General features: G+C 41.3%; 1 protein-coding gene across 1 annotated transcript in view; it reads right to left on the bottom strand.

The window, feature by feature from the left end:
- The window catches only part of LOXHD1 (lipoxygenase homology domains 1), a 186254-nt gene that overhangs the window by 128139 nt on the left and 30890 nt on the right, over positions 1 to 27225 (bottom strand). The window contains exons 5-8 of the mRNA XM_037738984.1: positions 18998 to 19096; positions 13387 to 13535; positions 7559 to 7682; positions 4673 to 4923 (exon numbers count right to left, since the gene is read on the bottom strand). Of these exons, the coding sequence (XP_037594912.1) occupies positions 4673 to 4923; positions 7559 to 7682; positions 13387 to 13535; positions 18998 to 19096 (623 nt within the window). The remainder of the gene's footprint in view (positions 1 to 4672; positions 4924 to 7558; positions 7683 to 13386; positions 13536 to 18997; positions 19097 to 27225) is intronic.

Below are 27225 nucleotides of genomic sequence, written 5' to 3'. Positions count from 1 at the left end.
AGAGAGAGAGAGAGAGAGATGGGGGTATAGATATATAGATACATCTAATAAAAAATTGTATTGAGAATATTTAAAGAATTCTTACAGTTTAATAAGATTTAAAAATATAAAATAAGCAAAGGCACCTAGAATAAGAATATGTACAAATGATCAATAAGCACGTTAAAAAAAAGTTCAACATAATTAGTCATCAGGAGCAATGTACATTAAAATTACAATTAGATACCCTTACACACCCATGAACATATCTAAAAATAGAAAGACTGACAATGCCAAGTGATGATGAGGATACGGAAGAACTGGAATTCTCATATATTATGGGCAGGCATATAAAACAATGTAGCAACTTTGAAAACAGTTTGGAGGAATTTTTTTTTAATTGTACTTTAGGTTCTGGGGTACATGTACAGATCATGCAGGATTGTTGCAAAGGTACACACATGGCAATGTGGTTTGCTGCATAGTTTGAAGGAATTTTTTAAAAGTATATATTTAACATGGATCCAAAAATTCTATTATTAGGTATTTATCCAATAAAATTAAAAATACATGTCCACACAAAACTTGTACATGAATATTCATAGCAGCTTTATTCATAGCAACCCCCCAAACTGAAAATGACCTCACTGTTCATCAACAATTAAATGGATACACAAATTGTTATATATCCTAAGAATGGAATATTACTTAGCAATAGAAAAGTTATTAATACATGAAACAACATTACAAATCCCCAAAACATTATGCTGAGTGAAATATCAGATACACACAAACACATGCACAGTGCATGCTAAATGATTTCATTTATATTAAATGTTAGAAAGACTAATCTTTAATGACTAAAGTCAGATTAGTGGTCACTTAGAGTGGTGAGTATTGGCTGTGAAGGAGCACAAGGAAGCATTTCAGGGTGACAGAAACATTTTATATATTGATTCTTGTCATGTTTGCACAGGTGTATACATTTATCAAAACTCATAGAACTATATGCTTTAAAAAAGTGTGTATTTTATTTTATGTTAATCATTCTTCAACAAAGCTGCTTTTTAAAAATGAAACAATACAATTAAACTGAATAAAATTATTTTATAAAATATACAAAATGCAGCTAAAGCATTACATTGAGAGAAAATGATAGTATCAGATGCTTATATGAGAAAAAAAAGGAGGCTAAAAATTAATGAGCTAAATATCCAATTTAAGAATTTAGAAAAAGAACAACAAAAGAAATCCAGGGAAATCAGAGATAAAGGTAAGAACAGAAGTCAATAAAGCAGAGAATAGAATTAAAACAGAGTACACAAAGCAAAACTTGGTTATTTGAAAGAGCTAAATAAACTTTTTGTAAAAGTCATATTTTTAAAAGCAACAAGGGATGAATAATATATAAAAATGTGTTCATAATTGTATCACAGGATAAAAGATGCATCAGTTGTTAAAAAATAAGAGAACATTGTATGTGTATAAATTTATGCCAATATATTTGATAACTTATGAACACACAAATTCTTTTTTTTTTTGAGACAGAGTCTCACTCCGTCGCTGGGAGCCAGGCTGAAATGCAATGGCAAGACCTCGGCTCACTGCAACCTCCGCTTCCTGGGTTCAAGCAATTCTCCTGCCTCAGCCTCCTGAGTAGCTGGGACTACAGGTGCATGCCACCATGCCCAGCTAATTTTTGTATTTTTAGTAGAGATGGGGTTTCGCCATGTTGGCCAGGATGGTCTCAATCTCTTGACCTTGTGATCTACCTGCTTTGGCCTCCCAAAGTGCTGGGATTACAGGCGTGAGCCACCGTGTCCAGCCCGTACAAATTCTTTAAAAAAGCTCATTAAAACAGATTGAATAAGAAATAAAAAGCCTGAATATTCCTATAACCAGCAAAGAAAACCAAAATAAAACAAAAACCCTGCTTTTTAAAATCTGTAATTTTACACACACACACACACACACACACACACACACACACACACAAACACACACACACCATGCACCCCTATATAATTTTGCAAGAGACTGCAACCAAACATTTGGGAAACATATCACTGCAATTTTATACACCCTTTTTTAGGAAAGAACATAATTCCTATTTTCTTCTAGAATCAAAACCAATCCATGACTGTACAAGAAAGAAATAAGGGGCCAATGTTACTCAGGAACATAGACAGAAAAATTCTATATTAAATGTTAATAACTCTAAAAACATGTAAAACAATCTATTATCTCCATGTTTGACTTACAAAAAAGCAAATAGTTTGCCATTTGAAAATGTAGTCATATTAGTGTACCAACTTAATGAATAAGAGAAAGACCATACAACTATCTAAGTGCTGGAAAGCATTAGATAAAATTTAACACCAATTCATCATAAAAACTCCCTACAATAGAGAAATAGAAGGGAATTTTAAAAATTTAATCTGTCTACCATAAAGTCGAAAAAAATATCAACCAAATAAAACATTAGAAGTGGCTCCCTTAAAATCAGAAACAAAGTGAAGATATCCTACTACACATCATTGTACTGTAGGTCTTAGGCCATGTGGTCAAATAAACAAAAACAAAACAAGAACTATAAGCCAGGCATTTTGTGAATTTTATGTGTGATAGAAATGTCTTTTCAGAACAGCGGGAAATGAATTACTACTTGGTAAATCAGTGCTTCCAAAACTTACTTATTGAAAAGAATTATCTATATCATTGGCTAAATAATCCAGATTGCCTGGAAATTCTGACTCATTAGGTCTGAATTAGAGCCTAGGAATCTAACAAGAATTCCAGGTGATTCTTAACCTTAGTCAAGTTTTAAAAGTCCTTCAATAAATGTTGCTGGAATATTTGAATATCTACATGAAAAAAAATAAAACTGAATTCCTCCCTCGCAAAATTCAATTTCTAGTATTTTAAAAAATAAATGGAAAAATTAAAACAATTTTTAGAAAATGATATAGGAGAATTTCTTCATAGCTTTGAGATAAGTAGATTTCTTTCAATAATACTAAATGCATTAGTCAAAAAGGAAAAGATTGATAAACTAGGTACTTTCAAATCTCTTACTCAAAGAACATCACAAACTATGAGAAAATATTTGAACATACATTATCAACAAAGGATTAATGTTCAGATTAAATTTAAAAACTCCTAAAAATAAATCTAAAGATAGATTGGTCAATAGAAAAATCAGTAAAAGACATAAACAGACATTTTACATAAAAAGAAACATGAATGGCCAATAAAAAACTAAAAATACATTCAACTTTGGTACTAATCATAAAAATAAGAATTAAAACCACAACAGGATAATTTTACAACCTCCAAAATGATAAAAATTAAAAATTCAGACAATATCAAGTATTTACAAGAATGTATAAAACAAAATGTCTCTTACACATGGCTGACAGGAGAGTAAAATGGTGCAACTACTTTGGAAAACAATCTAGAATACTTTGGAAATAACAATTATCCTATAAAGCTGAAAACTTACTTACCCTGAGACCTAGCACTTTCATTCTGAGAAGCTCTTACACACTTCTACAAAAATACATGTACAAGAATTTCATGGCAGCATTGCTTATAGTAGTAAAAATCAAGAAATCATTCCAAAATATCCATCAACAGAAGAATGGACAGATAAATTGTAACTCATTCATACAATGGGATACTTTGCAGCAGGGAAATGGATGAACTACAACTTTTGTTACCATCTGGACAAATCTTTAAAACATAATATTGAGTGAAAATTGCCAGTTACAGCCAGACACAGTGGCTCATGCCTGTAATCCCAGCACTTTGAGAGGCTGAGGTGGGCGGATCACCTGAGGTCAGGAGTTTGAGACCAGCCTGGCCAACATGGTGAAACCCCAACTGTACTAAAGATACAAAGTTAGCCGGGTATGGTGGCTCATGCCTGTAATCTCAGCTACTTAGGAGGCTGAGGCAGGAGAATCGCTTGAACCTGGGAGGTGGAGGTTGCAGTGAGCCAAGATCATGGCATTGCACTCCAGCCTCAGTGACAAAAATGAACGGAAGGAGGGAAGGAAGGGAGGGAGGGAGGGAGTTGCCAGCTATACACAATACAAGTTTACATAAACAAAATTCATAATAGTATATGCGACAGAAATGAAACTGCTGAAAGAAAAGAAAGAAAGAAAGAGAGGAAGGAAGGGAGGGAGGGAGAGAGGGAGGGAGGGAGGGAGGGAGGGAGAGAGAAAGAAAATTGCCGGTTACACACAATACGAGTTTACATAAACAAAATTCAAAATAGTATGTGCCCTTTGAGGGAAAGAGGACTATTTGACTGTATGTTCTTTAAAGTATATGTATTCCAGAATACAAACATATACTTTAAAATACTTATTGATTGAAAGATTTATAAGCTGAGGTAAAACACTACGCCAGGAATCAGGATAATCATAACCACCAACTGAATGCCTCTGGGTAACCTGTCCCGCTCGGCCCTTGGACTCATGTACAGAACAGCCCTGTGCCTGACCACCCTTGAGACAAGATACATGGACACATAACCACCCAAAATACCCAATGAAGGAAGTCGCCCATGTGCTTTGTTACTAGTTCAGAGGGAGGAGGAGGTTGGATTCAGGTTAAAGTTTGTACTTGCAAGTCAAAGAGGAGAGGGGTTGAATCAGGGAAGGCTGTCCTTGGGGGCATCCCTTACCTTCTCACAGTACCAGCCTCTGTTGACACCCACGTTGCCATGCCCGATGGAGACTCGACTCAGGGGGCTAAGGAGGACAGCCAGCTCGATGTGGAAGATGTCCGTTCGGCCTCGGTCAAACACACCGCCCTCCAGGAAGATTTTCCCACTGTTCTTATTCCCTCTGGCCCCATACATGACCAAGTAGATTTTGGATTTGGTGCCAGCCCCCCGGACATCCCCAGTGAAGACGGTGACAATATACGTAATAGCTGGTGTGGAAACAACAGGAAAGAGAGTGTTCAATGTGAGCTGCACCATAGTGTCCCACCCACTCCTCCCCTTCCTGGTTACATCACCCCCAAAGCCCTCCTCTTCCACACATCCTCTTTCCCCATCATGTCCTCCTCCTCCAGGTGCCATCTAGTGGCCCTCTCGACCTCATTTCATCTTTTCCAGAGTTTGTGTGTCAATGCATCTGAGTTTGAGAATAAACTGCACGTATTATTACAGGAAGCTGTCAGTGCTGATTACAGGAAACTAACAAAGAGAAGGAGGAACTTGGGTTGGCTAAGAATAGTACTTATTATTAATGATAATTACCATGTGTACATTATTAATAGCTGCCAGATGAATTCTGTTATGTCTAATCTAATTATAATAGTCAACTCCATTAATGGAGATTTATATTCAGGGCTATCTGATTCATTTAGCTTGCTCTTTTGCAGATAACTTAAAAACATAACTTTTAATAGAGGACATTAATGTCCTCCTTTGCTGCCTGATGTGGTAGGGTGAGGGAGGATTGAGGGAGAGAGAGAACATTGTTGGTTGGGCCAGTTGAGGTTCCGGTCTACCAGGGGCAATATGAAGACATGGAATTCAGAGGAAGAACTAGCAAAGGGAGATTAAACCCTGAGACAGGGCGAAATATGAGAAAACACCAAAGGCAAACATTTGAACAGGCAACTTTGCTAAGGTCTGGCCTACATTTTGGTTTGTTTGTTTGTTTGTTTTTGAGACAGAGTCTCACTCTGTTACCCAGGCAGGAGTGTAGTGGTGTGATCTCAGTTCACTGCAACCTCTGCCTTCCAGGCTCAAGCGATTCTCGTGTCTCAGGCTCCTTTGTGGCTGGGATTACAGATATGTGCCACCACACCTGGCTAATTTTTGTATTTTTAGTAGAGACAGGGTTTTGCCATGTTGACCAGGCTGGTCTCAAACTCCTGGCCTCAAGTGATGCACCCACCTCGGCCTCCCAAAGTGCTGGGATTATAGGCATGAGCCACCATGCCTGGCCTCGCTTACATTCTTTAATTCTGTCCTGTGGTCTAAGGCAGTTGTCATTTTAAGTCTTGTTAATTTCCCCCCGGCACCCCTTACCCTACCATACCGCATACTCTTATCCCATAACATCAGAGAAATAAAAACATCAAATTTCTTTGGGTGATAATACATATAACTACATGGGTGCATTATTCATTCTTAAACTTACATTTTCTTTTGTTCAGCATTGAGTGCTTAGTAGATGCCAGGCCTTTAGGAGTAAATAAATAAAAAGGAATGACCACTGCTCTAAAAAAAGAAAAAAGAAAGAAAAATTGGGTCTTGAGCTTTATTTCTCTAAGATGCATGGACAAATGGTGCTCTCACATCAGACATACTTCCATGGCCTAGGATACAAGCAATTCCCAGCTGCTATTATTTATGCCTTTCTTCTATCACTAGGAGACATGAAATATTCACACATTAAATGGGATTGCATCAATTCTATTTGAGTATATTTTTAAGTAAGCTGCAAACTTTTATTTGCAGATGACTTGTGCCACATCTCACAATGATCAGGCCATGGTGCTGAGGTTGAAAAGCACTGGAGCAGAGGAGCATTTAGTTTCTTAAACAGCAGCAATAAAGGTCTGCCAAGGATGCATGGAGCAAAAGAAGGGAGAAGTTACCCAGGCCAGAGAAGGTCAGAGAGGGCTCAGAGGAAGTGACTGGAAGCAGGAATTTGAGAGGCAGAAAGAAGAGAAAAGGCTTTGCAGGATGAGGATAAGGCAGGTTCCAAGGATAGAGAGAGAGAAAGAGCAAGGCAAGCAGGGAGTTGAGGGGAGAGGGAAGGCATGGGAATGAGGTAGAGGGGAGAATGGAAGGTGTGAATGTGCAGTGGGAGAGAGAGTGTGGGAAGACTCTGTGGATAGGATAAATGGAGCCAAACTGTGGAGCAATTTGTACATTATAGTACAGAACATGGATTTTCTCCTGTGGTGAGTCATGGGAGGTTCTGCTGCCGAGAACGTTCTCAGATGTGCACAATATCAATGTTGATTTTCTAGAACATCTATGACTGTGTCTGCCACGCTGGGAGTTAAAAGTTCTCTGTGGAATTTATATAGGTTAGGGCTTTAGGAAGCAGACAAAATCCTGAATCCATCACTTGCCAGCTGTGTGCCCTTGAATAAGGCTCTTCCATATGCCTCAGTTTCCTCACCTGTGAAATGGGAACAATAACAGTTCCTACTTAATAGGGTGGTTGTGAGGATTGAAGGACACAATATGGGTCAGGCACCCACCAAGAAGGAGGCCTGGCATGTACTAAGCACTCAATATCAGGAAGAGGTCAGAGTGAATCAATGTCCTGGGAAACATCCATGCTTGTCAGAAGCTCACATTCTGACTTCATCCTATGGATACCTTCCTTTGCCTTGAGCAGTTATCCGCTTAACAGCATCCCTCAAATCCTCTGGCAACAATAGAGCCCCCAGGCTGCAACCCAGTGGGACACAACAGATTCAGGAGCAGGAGGAATGCTGTCTGCAGACCCAGCTGGCTCCAGCCCCACAGATACCAACACCGACCCTTAGGCAGAAAGTGAAATACCCAAAAAGCCTCCCTTTTCTTCAAATCTACCTGTGGTCTCAGCTCCGCCCACTAAGATATCCCTTTGGATTTTGCCATCGTCTTCATCCAAGGCCAGCCAGCGGTTTAGGGGAAAGTCATATTTTCTTTTGTTCCCAATATCTTCAATAACAATCTGGGAAGGAGGAGAGTGGGCAGGGATGTAGATAAGTGTTGGTGAGGGTCTTATTAGATTAGATCTTATTGGAGATCTAATCCAATCTTCCAATCACTTGAGTGTACTCTAAGAATATACTGATATCTGCTTTGTGGCCCAAGGAAAGCTTATCACAAGGACACAACTGTGTCCAGGAAACCTGGTAAAGCCTAGAATCATGCAGGGATGACTGGCAATCACCTTCTGCCTTGAATTACTAAGCTGCTGCTCCCCCCACTGCTGCAGATCGTTTTTAAAATTGAAGCAAAAAATTTGGCAGCATGTGCCCTGTGAGACTGGTCACAAGAACTGGAAGCTTGGATTTGCAAACTGTGACAAAACCATCACTGTCCTCACAGGCTGAAGGTTAGGATTCTGACCTTATTGGTGAGAAGCAGAGCCCATGCCAGGGGAACAGGCCCCACATCAGGTACAGTGAATCCTAGGATCTTGTGATCAGGTCAGGAAACATCAGCCACCAACAGTAAGGCTAATGGGATCTGTGAAGCCTTCCTGAAGGACTCCCACATGAGCTAAGTTAGTGAGGCTGAGATAAGTGTGCCTTCTAGAATACACCAAATAGCTGAAGGGCCCTCCTGAAATGTGCCAGGAAGAGTCAACTGAAAACTCACTCTAAGATAAGTAGAATTGTTAATAGCTAGAATGTGTCCTCCAGTCATAACTCAATGTGGGCAGGGGGTAACCTTTTTACTATCCATATGTATCTCATAACATCATGTTATAGTCCTTAAAATATACACAATAAAATTTATTTTAAAAAATCAGTCACTTTAGAACAGGATTAAGATGATAAAACGCTACCAAGACCAAGCAAGCACCTGATAGCTTTGTAAAATATTGAAGATAATACTGTATAAAACAAAAGTATTAGAACAAAAACACACTTTCACGGTTTTCTCTATATATATTCAAAGTGTTCAACCCTCTGCTTTACATTATTCCTGCAGGAAGTTCTGTCTCAAATGAATTTCCAAGTATATAGATTTTTAGGAATGCATCTCTTGCATAAAATGCAACCAACTTGTATCAAAGGCTCAGGTAATAGGAGTAAGAAAAGAAACCATCACATCAGGGCAGAGCTATACCAGGACAGCGCCATCCAGGATCTGAGAACGGGACTAAGAGCCTCCAATCAACCCTGGATGTGAGATGGGAGCTCAGCTATCACCTAACTGGAGCCAAGAATGAAAATATAAGTGGGAGGAGGAAGAGGAAGAAGATGGGAGATTAACAAGCATGCCCTATGTTTCAGGGGCACCCTGACCATTGTCAGATACCAAGTGTGAACAAGTCCCACCTCATTTGAGGTTGGGTAAAGGGAAAACACCAACTTAAGGCCTTGCAAATCCTTGAATCAAAGACAGAGAAGATCATTCCAAAGAATAAGAGGAAGGGCAAAACTCTAGATAGGACCTAATACAGGACACACCAAAGGAACTCATACCATTCAACTGATGTGCTTAAGAGAATATAAGAAGATTTAGTCCTTATGAAATAGGAATAAACATCTTTAAAGACAGATGAGACTACAATGAAAATGCAATAAGATGAGATTAAAAAATACTTAAGTAAGAAAGGATATCAAGAAAAATAAAACTATACAGCAGCAAATAGATCAAAGTTCTTATAATTCTGCCTGTTCTTGCACCAACTCCTGAGAAGGTACTGTAAGAAATAATCATAGATGTACATAAAGATAAGCTACAAGAATGTTTGTCACAGCACTATAGTATAATACAGTAGTATACTGTACACACACACACACACACACACACACACACACACGTTGAACATCCCTGATCTGAAATTCAAAATCCAAAATGCTCCAAAGTCCAAAACTTTTTGAGTGTGGACAACCCATCAGAAGTGAAAAATTCCACACCAGACCTTATATGATGGATCACAGTCCAAATACAGTTAAAACTTTGCTTCATGTAAAAACTTATTAACCAATATTATGTAAATTTACCTTCAGGCTACTTGTATAAGGTGTATATGAAACAAATAAATTTCATGTTTAGACTTGGGTCCCATCCCAAGATATTTCATTATGTATATGCAAATATTCCAAATTCAAAAACACCTGAAATCTGAAACTTTTCTGGTCCCAAGCATTTTCAATAAGATATGTTCAACCTATATAGCATAATATACATTTTATGTGTTATATAATAGCATAGTATATAGAATAATAATATAGTATAATAATTTTGTGGAAAAAATAGAAATATTTGACAAAAGAAGATTGGTTTAATAAGTTGTGGTAGATCTAAAACACTTATTTTGGTCACTAAAATTACATTGTAGCCAGATGTTGTGGCTTACACCTGTAATCCCAGTACTTTGGAAGGTCAAGGTGGGCAGATCATCTGAGGTCAGGAGTTCAAAACCACCTTGGCTAATATGGTGAAACCCTGTCACTGCTAAAAATACAAAAATTAGCAAGGCATGGTGGCAGCACCTGTAATCCCAGCTAAGTGGAAGGCTGAGGCAGGAGCAAAATTGCTTGAATCCAGGAGGCAGAGACTGCAGTGAGCCAAGATCACGCCACTGCACTCCAGCCTCAGTGACGGAGCGACATTCCATCTCAAAAAAAAATTATATTGTAAAATATCCATGTCATTCTATTTAAATAACATGGGGATATATGCATGCTATATTTAAAAATGAAAACAAGTTTGTAAAATATTGTGTTCATTATGACCCCATATTTTTAAAAGTGATATATTAATTAATAGAAAAATGACTAGAGAATGTTCATCAAAATATTAACTGGTTATGTTTGAGTGGTAAAATTATCAGTGATTTATATTATCTTTTTTGTTTATTTGTATGTTCTAAACATTTTATGATGAACATGTATTAGTTTTGTAAGAAAAACAATTAAAAGAAACACATTCAGAATTGAAATCACATTGACAGGAGAAAGAAGTATAACTCAGTATGGAACAGCCAATCAATGATGTGGTGGGAATTTGACAAGTTCTCAAGAAATGCAAAGAAGTATAGATGACCAGAGTAAAGGGGAAGCTGCAAGTTTTGGAAGATAAGAGACTGGAAATCCAATAGATGGGCAATTGGCAGTCCTGAGGAAGAGACCAGAACAAATGCCACCCAAGCAAGAATCTAACATATAATAAGAAATCTATTTTCTGAGCTATAAGTTAATAATAAATTTAAAAAATAGCCTATCCATCAGATAGAAAACACATACTGTGTTCCAGAGAAATTAAACAGGGGAGGAGAGGGGAGGGGAGGGGAGGTGAGGGGAAGGGAAGGGAGAGGAGGGGAAGGGAAGGGAGAGGAGGAGGGAGGGAGGGACGGAGGACTAACACAGGCTCCACTTCTTCTAGATGCTGTCTGGCAAGACTTTTGAATTAATATAAAGAAAAACACCCTGCAAGCATCTGGCAGGAAAAAAAATTAGGTTACCCAGAAAGAAACAAAAGTCTGCTTGGCCTCAGTATCAAATTTCAGAAGGCAATGAAATAAAATCCACAAAGTTTTAAAGAAAAAAAAGTGTTTTCACCCATAGATTTCACACCTTGCCAAGCTGGCCTTTGAGGGTAAAGGCAACAAAGAGACATATATTGGCATGTGAACCTGCCTCCTTCGGAAGGCTTCCTGAGAGCACAACATAGCCACGTGACCAAGAAGACACCTGAGTTCAAGAGCGTGAAACTGTTCACCCTTTAAAGAAAGCTCTGCCCACTAAACCTTGCATTTTCAATCTACTGTCTTCCTTTTCAGAATGAAGGAAGTGGACTTCAAGGTATCTGTTCCGTGCCCCACCCTGGCTGAAGTCATAAAATGCACAGGCCTCTCCTCTCCCTGCTTTGCCCAGCTAAACAGAAAACCATCTGAAAACACACCCCTGCTGGTGTATTGGCTATTTGGATTCTGGACTCCCGCCCGATTTCTTCTCCAATCCAAGCAGCAGTTCCACTTAGCCTCCTGGTGCCCTGTTCAGCATCAGGCTTGCTGCTCTTAGGACCAGGCAAGCCTTTCCTTTGCACAGGAATTTCGATATTTCTTCCCCTGTTGATTCAATGCCCAGTCCCATGCCAAGAGCTAGGGAGGTGCCCTCAAGGAACTCTCAAACTAATTAGGAAAAGAAGTGTAGCTGTCACTAGGATGCTCACTCAATACCCTTTCCAATCACCTTCTTCTTAGTCCATTTCTATTCTACAGGCTGAAAGCTAACCACCTGATTTCCCAGTTTTCACTGCAGCTAAGGTGGCCACATCATACATATTTGGCCAGTGAAATGTAGCCAGAAGTTCCAAGGAAGTCTCTGCTGTTTTCAAAATAAGGCAAGATTTGCCAGAAAACAGTCTTTATCCCCCTTGTCAAAGCCTTTATCCCATTCTTCTCTCCCCGTCTTTCTGCCTGGAACATAGACAAGATGCCTAGAGATTCAGCAGCTGTTATGTGCTCACGAGGCAACAAATTGGAGGAAGAAAGTCCTAATGCTGACAATGGTGATGCGGAGAGGGAGCAGGTGCCTCGGAAAGCAGCTGCAAGAGCTCTGAGTTGACCACATCTGGATTTCCTTGCTGAGGAAATCCAGAATGAGATGAAAAACATAAGCCCCTAGTTGCTTAACACTGCACTTCAATCTGCTGGTCCTTGCAGCCAGATACTTTCCTAACTGATACAAGAAGATAAATGAAATTAAGCAAAAACAAAACCTCAACTATCAGACAGCATCATTCTTTACAGTCAAGTTGTTATAAATCTGAGGATTTTCTGTTTTAAGCAATAAGACCTTTCTCAAAATACTTTTTCAAAAATGTATAACCCATTAACCTTTTCCTACAATTCTGTAATGAATGGAAATTTTATACGTTGATGTCCTCATAACTGAAGGAAGTCTATGCAAAGGGCTGGTTGCCTGTTTTCTAAGTGACCTCAGCCTGCTGTGAATTTTTAATATTCTTTTGGTATTTTATATCTTCTTTGACTTCCCATTACTGTTCTTGATAACCCTACCCATTACAGTGCCTCTTTCCCCTTCTAATTTTCTGCTAGAGGTTTAAAATTACAGGAAGCAAGTTTACTAGAAGGGATTACAGGCAAGTCCTAGGCGCTGAGTGCAAGTCTGAAGAGGGCTTCCTTCAAAATCAGCACAAGGCCAGGTAGAGTCAGGGGCATGAACTTTCTTTACAAACTTCGAACGGGATACGTTTTAGCTGCTCAGAAGGCTTTTTGCTTTCTTCTTGATTCTTATCTTTGTCCTGGATAGGTGAAACTATAACACTAGAGATCCAGAAATGTGGGGTACAAAGCAACGGGCTAAGATAAGTCATAAGAAAGCATACACTTGGGTCAAAGGAATGCTATATGCAAGCAGGGTTCTAAAGTTTCATGGGAGGGGGAGGTTCTGGTGAGCCAGGGTCAGGGAAAGCTTCATGGCAAGCCTTGAAGAATGAATAGGCCCTGGCTAGATTCAGATGAAAGTACTGGGCTTCCTATGAAGGTAGTAATGTGGGTGAAGTCTTGGAGGCCATAGGAGGGCAGCATGGCTGGTCAGCTGGCTTAAGTAGAAGAGTGGATGTAGATAGACCTAGAGAGGGAAGTTGGGGCTGAGGTACAACCCTCTGAACAGCAAGAAGCCCCCCTTCCAAGGCCACAGGAACCACAGAGAAGCAGCTGAACTCACCTTGGACAGGAACCAACCTGCAGATCCCCCCTTATTGTTGTGGCCAACATTGATCTTCATCAGCTGCCCCAAATCCGGGGCATCCAGGATGAACCTGTCTTCAGCTCCCTTTTCAAAGTTGTCCTTTTCATTTTCCAGCCTACGCTCCCCTGTATGCACAGACACACAAAAGAAATTACAAAAAGACTGGAAGAAAAGAATTTGCAAGTATTCATGGTCCACCCACTGAAAGATGCTCTTCCAAAGTCAACAAGGGCAACTTCCTCCTGAGTTCTAAGGGCTTCTTACATCCCTCCAGTCTCTGGACCAGGCAGAGGTTTGCTTCATGTGTGGCTTGTGCCCAGGTTCTATAACTAAGCATTTGATTTCTGCCTTAGTCTGGAGTCCCCATCCTACGAAACCGATTTGTACCCCCATCTCTAGACCTAGGACCCTGCCTTGCTTTTGCCAGTTGCTTGTCCCAAACTGGAACAATAGCCACAGCAGTTTGTAAAGGGGCTGTTGGTATTCAGCCTACAGATTTCCTTAGACCCGACTCCTTTTCTGGAAAATAGTGCTGGCAAGTATTAATACTATCAGATGCTGCTAGTTGTTTAACAGAGTTTGGGTTTTTTCTCTCACTTATTCCTCACTATGATTCAAAAAGGAGGTATTAGTATCATTATTTTTTTTAAGAAGGAGGTATTATTAACTCTGTCTTGCAAATGAAGAAACAGAGACTTAGAGAAGTTAAATAACTTGCCAAAAGTCATGCAGGTTATAAGCACATAGTTAGGACTTGAATTCTAACCTGTTCTTTCTGCTTTGCAATTTTCCATTATTGTGTATCTTAAGTCGCTTGTGCTTTTAATGAATTGTTTACAAAATCCCATCTCTAAATTGAGATTTAAAAGGTACTTTTTTAGAGTTTCTTCTAAAAATGTTATAGTTTTCCGTTTTCACATTTAAGTCTTTAGCCCATTGGAAAGTTATTTAGTGCATGATGGTAAAAGGTAGAAATTTAATTTTATTTTTCATACAGTTAGACAATTGTTCAAACACCAATAGTTGAACATTTCATCTTTTCCTTCTGATTTATAATGCCAACTCTAGGTGTGTTTCTAGACTCTTTATTCTGTTTCATTGCTCTATTTTGTTTATCCATCTAGCAATATCACACTGTGTTAGTTTTTAGAGACCTAAAATGTCTTAATATCTGGCAGGGCAAATATTCTCATATTATTAATATTGTTAGCATTATTTTCATTATTCAAAATTGTCTTGTCAATATTTAACTCTTTATGGCTTAGACCTACATGAATTTTAGTAGCAATGTAAGCTGTGGAGTATTGCCTTTTAAGACTTTGACTGAAATTGCATTGCGTTTATAAAACAACCTGGGAAAATTTGACATCCTAATGAATTTGAGTCATTTCTCATTCATGAACGTATTTCTCAATTTATTTACATATTCTTGTCTATCTTTCAATAAAAAATTATAGTTTTCCCAAAATACTCTTTTTAATATTTATTCTTAGGTAACTTATAATTGCTAATGTAAATAATATATTTTTAAATTAAATTCTTGCATTGCTTCTTTTTCTTAATTTTTGTATTGTAATCGTATATGCAGCAACTTTCCCAAACTTTCTCTTTCATTGGTTCTAATGGTTTGTAAACGCCCCTGGATTTTGTAGATGACCATTATTTTTTATAAAAATGAAAGCTTGCTATTTCATTTTCAACCATTATAGCTTTTAGTTCTTTTTCTTATCCATTTTTTTCTGACCCTAGGACCTCCACTACTGTGAAGAATAGAAATAATGAGTAGCTGGACTATTTATTTTGTTATTGGCTTTTAAAAGAGTGCTTTCAAGTTTTCAAAATTAAGCATGATATTTGTGCATATTTTGGTAGATAGCCTTATCTTTTTAAAAAAAAAATCTATTTCTAATTTTCTATGGGTTTTTAAAAAATAAGTGATGCCAATTTTCCGGCATCTATCAAGATAATTCTATTTTTCCTCTTTAATCTGTTACTATGATAAGTTATGTAAATAGGTTGACTAACGTTAAATTATCATTAAATCCCTGGAATAAACCTTACAGAGTAGGAATTATTTGTCATGTATCTATATATTTATAGATATCATGAATTTGATATGCTAATATTTTATTTAAGATTTTTGGGTCTTTGTTCACAAATAAGACTCATCTGTACATTTCTTTCTCTTAATTTATCAGCCTGATTTTGGTATCAAAAATCATAAAATAAACTAGGACACATTACCTCTTTCCCTATTTTTTGAAATAATTTATATAAGATGAAGAATCATAATTTCTTAAATATTTGGTAGATTTTGCCTGAACAATTTTCTTGGTCTGATGTCTTGGGTGAATTTTAATTGCTGCTCTAATTTCTTTAATAATCACAGATCTCCTTAGAAACTGGCTACAGCATGTTCTGAAGACAGTCTTTTGAGGATGCTGAGATGAAAGATCAGGCTACGTCATATAGTGACAATCATAAGGCTTGGACCCCAGCCTCCTCATTATGCTAGAGGAGACCCTCATGTTCCCTCAAGCATAAATGCTGACGTGGCAGAAGAGGACCGAATGCCAAGATTCTCCCATGTCATATTGCTATGGGACCCCAGCCCCAGGAAAGAGGCTAGTCTTCTCCGATAATGTACCTTAAAGGCCTCACAGCCCAATGGCCAGTGTCTGTCTCTCAGTTCTACGGTCTTGCCCTCCAAGATCCTCCTGGGATGACCCAGTATGTGATGGGCAACAGGGACCTGCGGTTGCTATTGCTACTGTCTCTGCTAGTTTCCCCGAATAAATTCTGTTCCAGATGCTGGTGGTGGTGGTGGTGATGATGATGTAACATGTGCTACCAGATTATTCCTATTACAATTTATTATTTAACTACTTAGAAACATGCTTTTTAATTTTTAATTGGGGTGAGATATGGACATTCCTCCTAATTTTATTGCCTTATGATCAAAGAATATTATCTCTATATTATTGATTCATTTAAGTTAAGGCTTGCTTTGTAGTTTTGTGAATGGTCATTATATGCATAATAAGACTGTGTATTCTCTACCAGTTGGATATAGTAATCTATATACTCCCATTAGGTCAAGCTTATTAACTGTATAATTAAAATCTTTTCCACTCATACTAAATTTGTATGCATTTGGCCTATCCATTATTGAGAGTATTATACTAAAATCTTCCATTATGATTCTGTATTTGCCAAGTTCCTCCAAGAATTTTGTTAATTTTTGTTTCACATATTTTGAGAATATGTTGTCAAATTTATACAAGTTCAAAATTATTGTATCATTATTTTTGTCATTATTCCTTTTGTCACTGTCTAATATATTTTTATTTCAAACAAAGTGGTTTGCCTTAAAGTTTCATCTGACAGGTATTAATATAGCTATGTGAGAATCTTTCTTGTTAATGTTTTCCTGGTATATTTTATTTCATCCCATTTATTCTCAGACTTTCTGTATCATATGCTGTATTTAAGCTGGATTTTAGAATTTTCATCTAATATGAGAATATCCAACTTTTATGACTTTATTTATTAACACACTTGTTTTACTTTTTGCTATTAGCCATGTTTTTTCTTTGCTTCTCTTTCTTCATCCCTTCCTTCTCTTGGGTTGATTTTTTTATTCTTTTAATTTATTTTTTTGGTTTTCAATTATACATTTCTATTTTGGGGTGATTATTTTTACAATTTTGATATGCAGACTTAACTTATTAAAATCTACAGTTAATCATTATCCCTGCTTTCCTGGGAATGGGGAGATGAGCAGGGACCAAGACCCTTATTATGTTTTAACTCTCATCATCTACCTTCCTTCTCAAATATTATTGATTTTAATTGTTTGGGGTCCACATTTCTCATGCACTGATGTTAGTCATCATTATTGTTGTTTTGTATAGTCAATGCTTGCTTAGATTCGTTACATATATCCATTTTTGCTCAACTTTGTTTCTTGTATCTCACTCCTTTCTTTTGTGTACAATTTCCTTTTTCTTGAAATATATCCTTTAGTGGATTTTTAAGCATATGAATGGTCAACTCTATTTATCTTTGTTTTCATGGAAATTTGTTCATTTAGTCCTCACTCTGGAATGATAACCTAGCTGGTATAGAATTATAGGATGATATATAGCCTTGATTAGAATAGCGAAGATACTATTCCACATATTTATGACCTATGTAGGTTGCTGATAGGAATTTGCTTTCAATCTAATTATTGATTTTACAGAAAGTAATCTGCCAAATCTGCTTCCTTTTAAAATATTTCCCTCTGTCTTTAGTTTCACCACAATGTATCTAATTATTTGAAATTCCTGGGGATTTAATCTTATTGAGTGTTGTGTTGATTAATGCTTAGTTATGATGAATTATATACTTCAGTGCTTTGTAGTTTTGGAAAGTGAACACATCTTCAGTGTTTTATCTGTGGAAATTTCAGGCAGTCTTGCAAATGCTTTTGCCAAATAACTAAAGGTATTACTGGCGTGGAACCAATTTTCTGTACTTGAGGGAGAGGGGCTCCCAAATCACACTTGGAGTGTAAAATCAGACCTCAAGCCCACATGCAGTGCAGGCCCAAGGTATCAATTTCTCAGCAATTCTTTTTTTTAAATTTAGAGCTCTTGCCAAGAAACATTTACTGTACTGATGAGCAATTTTTTTCCTGCTCTATTTTTTCACTGAAGATGCTCCTCTGAACCATCAGGGCTTCTGGCTTTATATTCAGTTTTAATTTCAAATCTCTTGACTCATGCAGAGCCAAGGTCTCATTCTCTGACCCTACATGGGTATGAAAGCTCATCCTCTGGACTGTTGAGCATGAAAGCTCTCTCCTTCTAGGAGCCACCACATCTATTCATAGTTAACATTTTGGTTTTGAATTCCCCCTTCATTTCTAGAACTGGTACCTAGAGATTTCTCTCTTTTTTTTTTCCTTATAAGCTCAGCAATGCATTTTGAATTCTTTAATATATTGTTACAAAATCCACATTTCTTTGTAGCTTTTCCAACTCCTATGTAATTCTGCTCAATTGGCAGAAGCAGAAGAAAACCACTTGTCTCATTCTTCTGACCTGAGCTTTCTCTCAACACCTACAGCTGTGTCTGAGTTCTCAGTTCTTTCTTTCCCTGTAAGGCCAAGTCAAATTCTATTCCCAGCCTCATTCTGTTCTGCCCCAAACCACTGCACTGAATCAGGCCATACCCAGCCACATCCCAAAGTATAACTCAAGATGGACATGGAACTTAGGGAGATAGAGTGAGAATGAGTTTCCTAGAGATCTGAAGCTTCAGAGTGTCCATGGTCTGAGATGCAGAACAATTGCAATCAACCCACAAACCAGCTGTACTGTAATCTGAAAACACATCACACACATAAACTCTACAATACAAAACAAACACGCTGCTGCCCAGGACAGGTCATTCCAAACTACATCGCAAGAAGAGAAACCCTCAGTAGAGGAGCACAAAGAGAGGCTGAAGCTCCCTTCCTCTGCTGGGATTGTAGGAAGCAGCCCACGTATGAAGCAGTCCTGGGCACGGCTTGTGAAGCAAAAGGATTCAAACCCATTACCTGTGTCTCCATATTCTCCAAAAATATTGATGAAGACATCAGCATCTGTCCCTGCACCAATTACATCACCCGTGTACACCTTGACTTCATACTTATTACCTAGAAACAAGGAGAGAGAAAACCTTAGCTCATTAAGGATCCTGAGAAGAGAATAGAGACGACTCCAAAGTAGCTACCACACCATGTACACCTCCCCCCAGTAATGCATAAATTGTCACCATGACTGTCAATAACAGCTAAAAATAAGTCAGTCCACATTGGTTCCAAATGGTCATTGCATGAATTATCATCATTACTGTCAATAGCAGAGCAAAAAACAAATCACTCAACATTGGTTCCAAATGGTCATTGGATAAATGACCATCACTGTACTTGAATAAATCAGAGGTAAAGGGGACCTTCTGTTTTTATCTACTAACATGTTGCCTTGGGACACAGGAATCAGCCCAGACCCAAGGTGCCACTCTAAACCAACCCCCAGCATATCTCCCCTGAACTATTGAAATGTCTCTAACTAGCCCCGCTGTATCTCCTTTGCCTTTCCCAATCCATTTTCCATATTGCACCACAGTGTAGAAATTCACTGGGGAAACTGGACTCTGCAGATGAAAATTAAACTTATATGTAAATTGTCAAGGCCAGAATCAATGCAAAGACAAGAGGCACCAATAGTGGCTGGCATGCTTAGGGCTCTTTTGAAGACCTGTATCTGCTTCCTGTATCTTTGCTCCATTCACTGAACAGAAATTAATTCTCTGTAACCTCCAAATGCCTTAGTGTCAGTCTCAGCCAAGGCCTTGATGGGGGACGAGGCTCAATGTAAACTTGACAACATGATGAGACCTGCCCAGGTCTCCCCAACTGGAGCCTGCCTTAGAGAAAGGAGCAAAGGCCAGGGGTTGGTATGTGTGATCAAGGGAAGGGGACTCCTCCAGCTTTTCATTGGGTGCCAACAATTCCAATGGCTGAGACCACCCTCCCTTCCCTTTTCCCTTCCTACAGTGGCTTCATATTTTTTATGTAGCAGAATTCCTTGTTTCAGATGTCTTATGCCCAATATGTGAAGCTGATAAAAACTAGAGCTGTTCTAATCAAGGTCCTCCATCCCAGCCCCTCTGCCCACCTGTTCCCTAGTGCCTTCTCTGAGCCCCGTCCCTGGCCCTTAGAGGTTTTTCTCTTCTGTATTCCTCAGCTCTGCTATGTTGCCTGTGACAATGATTTTTGAGTTTTGCCATTTACCGTCTTGTGTTGTTTGCTATTTCCTGCAGGTAAGGCTCCTGATTTCAAGTATTTATAGGAGGGCTGGGAGCAGGACTTTCTCCTCTTAGATAATCTCTCCCACATACCCTAGCACAGTGCTGGGCATGTACATTACAGTCTCATTAAGTATGTTGGAAAGTAAATTGAATCAAATTTCCGAAAATGCAAAGTCCCCAGGAAGTTGCTCAGGGCAAAGGGCTGAGGTTGGAGAGATGAGGAGAAAACCTAATTTCATCCCTTCCCCATCTCTAGTCCCACTACAGTGCCAGCCTCCTAGAGGTGACACGGGGTGGGATCCTGCAGGAGTCCCATAGAGGACAGCCCACACCCAGCCCCTGAAAGTTTGCCTTGACGTTGTGAGAACACTGAGCCAGCAGCGGTCAGTGCCTTTGCTTTCTCTCCCTCAGTCCTCACTTGGGGAAACCCGTCAATGGGGTAGGAAAGAATCCCACAATCCGTGTTCCTAACCGAGAGCTCCAGGAGGAGCAGCCACTCTCAGGTTCTCACACATCTTGTTTAACAGTGAAGATCCACTGAGACTGCAGCCAGAACCAAAGGCTTCAGGAGAGGCCAGATCTGGAGAATTCCAAAGTGAGTGGCTTGGGCCACACTCAGGTTACCTGGAAGTAACATCTGACATGTGTTAAACAGGCAGATTCCAGGTTTCCCTCCCAGAGCTTCTGAGCCATGTGGTTTGCAAGGACTGAGGAGGCCTCAGCCAAGGCAAGCTAATTCTGCTCTTTTCATCTTCCATATTCCAAAGGCCACCCCCACCCCCCAGGACTTGGTTCTCTCCTCCCTGGCTGGCAGTGCCTCTGATAACATTCATTTTGGCTCACAACCTTTCCCAGCTCCAGTCCAGGGTTCACTTCACACAGAGGTGAAACCTCTCTTCAGGGTGGCAAGATGCCCAGGGCCACTTGGCTGGTGAAGCCAGGGAAGGTAGGGATTAGGGGAGATTCTGAAGGTCGCCACTGAGCATCAGTTCATTGGAAGGGGCAGCAGGGCTCCAGTAGGAACTGCACACAGTGAAGCAGGAGAAAGGATGAGAGGGACCGGGAAGCATTTGTCAAAGGAATTGACAATATTCTGAATCATTCCAGAACACAGAATTCTAATTACTGGGTTGATTTATAAAGTGATTTTCACTCACCAAAGGAAAGATTTTGTAGTATCTAAGCCTATTCAACAAAGGAATGGATGCCCTTGGGCGGGAAGAGGGAGCTTCCCATTCCTAGAGACACCTGACGGTTAGCATGTGCCAAGCACGTTGTTGGAGAGCCACCTGCCAGGAATGCTGCACAGAAAATGCCATAGGTGAGAGGACATGGAAACACTAAGGGTCCTTTTTAATCTGCAATTCCCTGACACTTGACCAGGAAGGACAGACTCTGGAGGGAAGCCAGGAGATCAGGGAGACATCTCAGAGGGTAGGTGGGGGAGCACCCGGATCAGCACAAGTGAGGCCTGGGCGGCGTGAACCCATACAGGACTTGGAGAACACACAGCATCTGTGCTCTGGGAAGGTCTGGAGAAGCAGACCATGAAGACAAAGTGAGGCAATTTGGGGAGACAGGCCAAGAGTCCGAGATCAAGTCCGAAAGCAAAGGCACTGACCGCTGCTGGCTCAGTGTTCTCACAACGTCAAGGCCAACTTCCAGGGCTGGAGTGGAAGGAAGCTCCTAGGCCTTTCTAGCTAAGGTAAACAAGGGGCCCAAGCCAAGGAATCAGGAAGTCAGGTGCACAGAGGCCAGGAGAAAGCTGATTCTGGAACAAGCAGACTGTCCTCTATCCTCTACAGAACTTTCTATGGCAGATGGGGCCCCAAGTCCATATGCAGTTGGCTGGGTGGTGAATGGAATCCCTGTGTGACAGGTGACCGCCAATCACATTGAGAAGGAGACAAGAGCAGCAGGGATGGACAGGTGCACCTCATGAAACCATTGAGGTTTATCACATTACTTTTCTACCTCCTTTATTTCATATTCCCTCTTCAAGCAGAACCCTAGACTATTTACTTTGCCATTTTCCAAAACAAGGCCCAGGGTTTCAATGCCAGTCCCGATCTGTGCGTGGGTGCATCTGCCAATGAGAGAACAAAGCTGAGTAAAAGCAGGGCTCCATTCTCTCGCTGTTGGCAAATGTCAGTGCAGGGCATAGAGCCTTCCTCCCTAACAGTCATACGAGTACGCTCCCTCCTCCACCCCCCGCCAATTTCCTGTGACTAGAGTTTCAGTGAGTGCAGACTTGCTGTTCTGGTCTCAAGTGGGTTTTTGCTTGTTGAACTCACCCCTTGGATCTTGTGATCTGTGAGAACAAAACACCCACATATGAAGTGGGGCTGCTTCCCTGGCAACTGGGCACTGAGCAGAGAGAAAGGTGAAAGGCCTATTTAAAAAAAAAAAAATCCTGCCCAAAGGCCAGGAGGAAGCAGGGAAATAGGGAGAAAGATGATGAGAAGAAAGAAGTCCCATGTGGGGCAAAAGATCACCTTTTGTCTCTGAAAATGACATGGTGGATTCACCTTCCAGGACAAATAATACTAAATATTCACACAGGCATTTGCTGCTAACAAGCCACTGGCACATCCTAGATGCCATCTGATCCACACAATGGCCACATGTGATAGGGCAAGCAGGTACTGTTGACATTCTCATTTACAGATACGAAAACTGAGGCTCAGAGGGCACAGTGACTCGCCCCAGGACACGTAGTTGCTACATAATGCAGGAAGGGCTCAAAGCCGCATCTCTGGTCTTTGAATCCAGGGCTCTTCCCAGGATACCCCAGGCCTCCCAGGCCCTATGCCAGGGTCAGCAAACTTTTTCTGTAAAGCGCCAGATAGGAAATATTTTAGGATTTGAAGGCCATTCAGCCTCTCTCACATCAGCTGTTCCATTCTGCTGTTGTGGCGTGAAAGCAACAATAGACAATACTACATAAACAAATGGGTATGTGGCTGTGTTCCAGTAAGACTTTATTTATGAACACTGCCATGTAAATTTTATATCATTTTTATGTGTCCCGAAATATTGCTTTTAAAAAAAAATTCTTTTCAACTGTTTAAAAAATATAAAAACCATTCTTAGCTTGGGGTTCACACAAAAACAGGTGGCAAGCTGGGTTTGGGCCGCCGGTGAGAATTAGGATACGTCTTGCACTCTCTGGCACTGCTCTGCCTGTCTCTCGGCAGGGGGTGGTGGGCAGGTCTGCTCTCTGTGGCCTGAAATGGGAGCAGAGCTGCCTGGACCAGGGTGGTCGGCTGCTGGCTTCAGGATAATGGCAGCACATCCCGGGCAGTAGCTAAGCATGTCAAGGCTCTGAAGATTGGGGAAGGAGTCCCCCATCTGTGTTGCAGTGGAGGATGTCCTGTGCCCACTGTGAATGACCAGGGCCAACTTTCCCTGCCCCTACAGTGCCGTGTGGCTGGGCTGAACCTGGCAGTCCACTGACAGAGGAGGAGGCCTGGTCTGGGGTTTCCAAAGAGCAGGGACCAAGGGCAGCACCACTTCTGCAACCTTAGTTTTAAGGCTTTCATTCATAGCCTGGCTGAGAGTGAGTAAGGAGCAGAGATGGAAAGAGAGGTGAAGGTCAAGTTGAAGGAGAGGCCAGCACTGAGTGCACCCCTCTTCCTCATCAAGCTTGGGAGAAACAGTGACGGATTATGAAAATCGCTCTAGAGCTGGCCTGTGATTTACCCAGTTAGTGTTTTATCTGTTGTTCAATTGTCCCTAGAGCTGATTTCTCTCTGGCCTGTTAGCAGGGCTACCAATAGCCTATACAGGGCCTTTGTGCAAATTAGGGAAAAAGAATCCCTTTCTCAAGACACTTTGCTGCCATCTGTTGGATAACTGTCATAATAAACACACAGATCTACAAGCTCTCCGATGTGAATGTCTCCTTACATAGTCGCACTTGTGCAGTGCGCAACCTGTACATCTGAGCCCAGCAACCCTACCAGCTCAGGGAAGGATAGTTGCCTCCTTCCACTAAAGGTCAGCATGAGCTCAAGGAGGTCAAACTAATTTGAGCACTGATCTGAAGAATATACAATGAGGGTTGTAGACCAGGGATTAAGCGAAACACATGGCACCTTCCAAAGTCAAACAGAATTGAGCTGAGGTCCTGTGCAGGTGGGCTTGGCTGCAGCCTAAACACAGAGTGCCTACTCAAGGCCACAACAGAGGGTTGTCTGGGCCCCCCTTGCCCTGCTCAGTGGATACAAATGCCCTGACGTGCCCTGTTTTTCCTCTGCAGGCCCTGTGGCAGGGGCACATGGCTGCTCCTTCTAAACAGGAAATCTGTCCCCTGAAGGCTGGCCGGAAGCTTTCTGCGTGGGTTTCCAGAAAAGGCAGACGCTGGCAGGCCTGAGCTGCCTGCCTGCGCTGGTGCACCAGCCACCGCCACCGCCTCCCCTGTGCTCTGTCCGGAACAGTCAGCACACAGCAGTGACAGAACACGTCTCCAGGGAGCCACCACAGGCCACGCAGAGAGGCGGAACCATGAGGGGGCCGGGCCCCCACATCCGGTGCCACATGCACAGTGGAGCCTGGTAGGGCTGCTTGCCACATTCCCGACCACAGAAGTTAAGCATATGTCCTGTAACTAAGCCCCCGTCTCATCAAGACCCAAAGTGATCTGAGTCTCAGGGAAGCTCACGTGGTCCAGGCTTTCTTAGGAAGCAGAGAATCATGAATGAACTGGTAGAGTTTCTTTTCCTTGCCTTTTGCCCATCCCCAGATCCTGTTTAAATAGAACGTGGCTTTAGCTATTTTAGCGGGTGAGGGTGAGAAGGAGGATGATTGGGCCTGATTTTACCCCACCCGCAAGTGAATCCGCAATGGCTCACACCCTGACACCCCTCACTTCCGCTCACTGAGAGCCAAGATGCTAGAAGTGAGATATCACAGGCGCTGCGTAGGAGGAGATGAAAATGGCAAGGGAGAGAGATTCAGCGGGGGCTGCCCTGGGGGTGGGAGATGAGGGGGAATGTTCTCTCCCAGCCAGGGAAGGCCCCCTCACTACTCAAGCCCACACAGATGTGGGGAGGGGGCGGTCCACAAAGCCCAAGGATGGGCATGGGGGGCAATGCCATGTGCTGGAAGCTGGCTCATGGCCACCGACCAGTGGATTCCCTCCTAGGCATGTGGACTCCAGTTCTTTCCCTCATGCTACCCCCAAAAGATTTCCTCTTTCTTCTTCAGGCCTGGAGGCCCATTGCTTCTCAGCCAGGCTCTCGTCTATTGCCTCTTCCTCATTCTCTAGACTCTTCCTCCTCCACATCCAGCCTACCCTCCTGTCATCAGTTTGTACCAACCCTTCCACGGCCTCTGCAAAATGCTCCCTGCTCCTGGGACCACACACAAGGCACTGGGAGATGGATGACAGGCTCTCTTCCTTTGCTTCCCTCCTGTAACTTTCTTCCTTAGTCTTTTCTCCCTCTTCCTGTCTTACAAATAGAACTGGAACCTTTCTCCTCTCCCTAGAATACCCTCCACCTTGCTCTCCTTGCAGACACAATCCCCTGTCAAAATCATAAGCGCCTCTGATGCTCCTGAGAAACTGCTGAGCCAGTCACCTCCAACACATCATTTAATCCTCACAATGATGGACCCTAGGCTACTAGCATCACCATTTTTACTAATGAGGCAATGGAGGCAGGAGCTTAAGAAACTTGACTGTGTTCACGCAGTTAGAAAGGGTGCAGCCCAGATTTGAACTCAGGGCATCTAAACAAGGTTCTCTCTTGGCTGTCATTGCCCCCACTCTGCCAGCTTTAGTTCAAACCCCAGGTTCTCTGAGAAGTGCTACCTCCCAAGCCCACACTGCCCCACTCCACAGCTCCTCATGTCTGCATTGCTCCTTTTGTACCTAACGTGCTCAAACACGGTTCATGCATTTGACCTCAGCCAAGCCTGGTTATGCACTGACATGAAGATGTCTCTTGGTCATTAAAAGTTGCTCATGAGCAGCAACCAAGAAATAACACTCCACAGCGGTGGCATCCAATCTTTTGGCTTCCCTGGGCCACACCGGAAGAAGAATTTTCTTGGGCCACACATAAAATACATTAACACTAACGATAGCTGACGAGCTAAAAAAAATATGCAAAAAAGTCATAATGTTTTAAGAAAGTTTATGAATTTTTGTTGGGCCACATTCAAAGCTGTCCTGGGCCACATGTGGCCTGTGGGCAGTGGGTTGGACAAGCTTGCCCTATACCATTCATCAAGTAAACATACAGCTAGCACATTTTTCTAGGGAGCTGTCCAATGTAAGTCTGATACTATCACGTGTTGAAACATAGGAGGGAGTAGATCAGCTTCCACCCCTTTAGTTTATCCTGTTCATTCCTTTTCCAGCTCAACCCTGAAGATCGATTTCCACCTGCTCTGCACTCACTCGTCCCCTTTGCTCCATTTCTTGCCTCTCTACAGAAGACCCCGCCCATCCACCTGCACATTTTGATAACTTTGGCTCACTTCTTCCCTTTCCGACCCAGACTCTAGTAGGCTACTAGTGTTTATCTTCCCAGAGGGCCAGAACACCAGCACTTCTCATATGCTACTGGAATGTCACTCAGCCTTCCGGGAGGGCAGGTAAGTGATGTGTCCAAAACCTTAACATTCTGCAAATCCCTTGAACCAACCATTCAAACCCTATGCATTAGTTTATACTAAGGGAGTAGTTATGTTAACTGACACCTATAAGGATGTCTATCACAGCACTGTTAATAATGACAAAAAATTGAGAACAACCTAAAAGCATCCAAAATAGGACATTTTGAGAGTGAAATATTACATTCTCCCATTCATGGACTACCATGCCGCCATTTAAAATAACAGATGGGTCAGGCGTGGTGGCTCATGCCTGTAATCCCAGCACTTTGAGAGGCCAAGGCAGGCAGATCGCTTGAGGTCAGGAATTTGAGACCAGCCTGGACAACATGGTGAAACCCTGTCTCTAAT

This window comes from Cebus imitator, unplaced genomic scaffold (genome assembly GCF_001604975.1).
Source record: "Cebus imitator isolate Cc_AM_T3 unplaced genomic scaffold, Cebus_imitator-1.0 Scaffold60, whole genome shotgun sequence".
Lineage (NCBI taxonomy): Eukaryota > Metazoa > Chordata > Mammalia > Primates > Cebidae > Cebus > Cebus imitator.
This window is presented reverse-complemented; position numbering and strand designations above follow the sequence as displayed.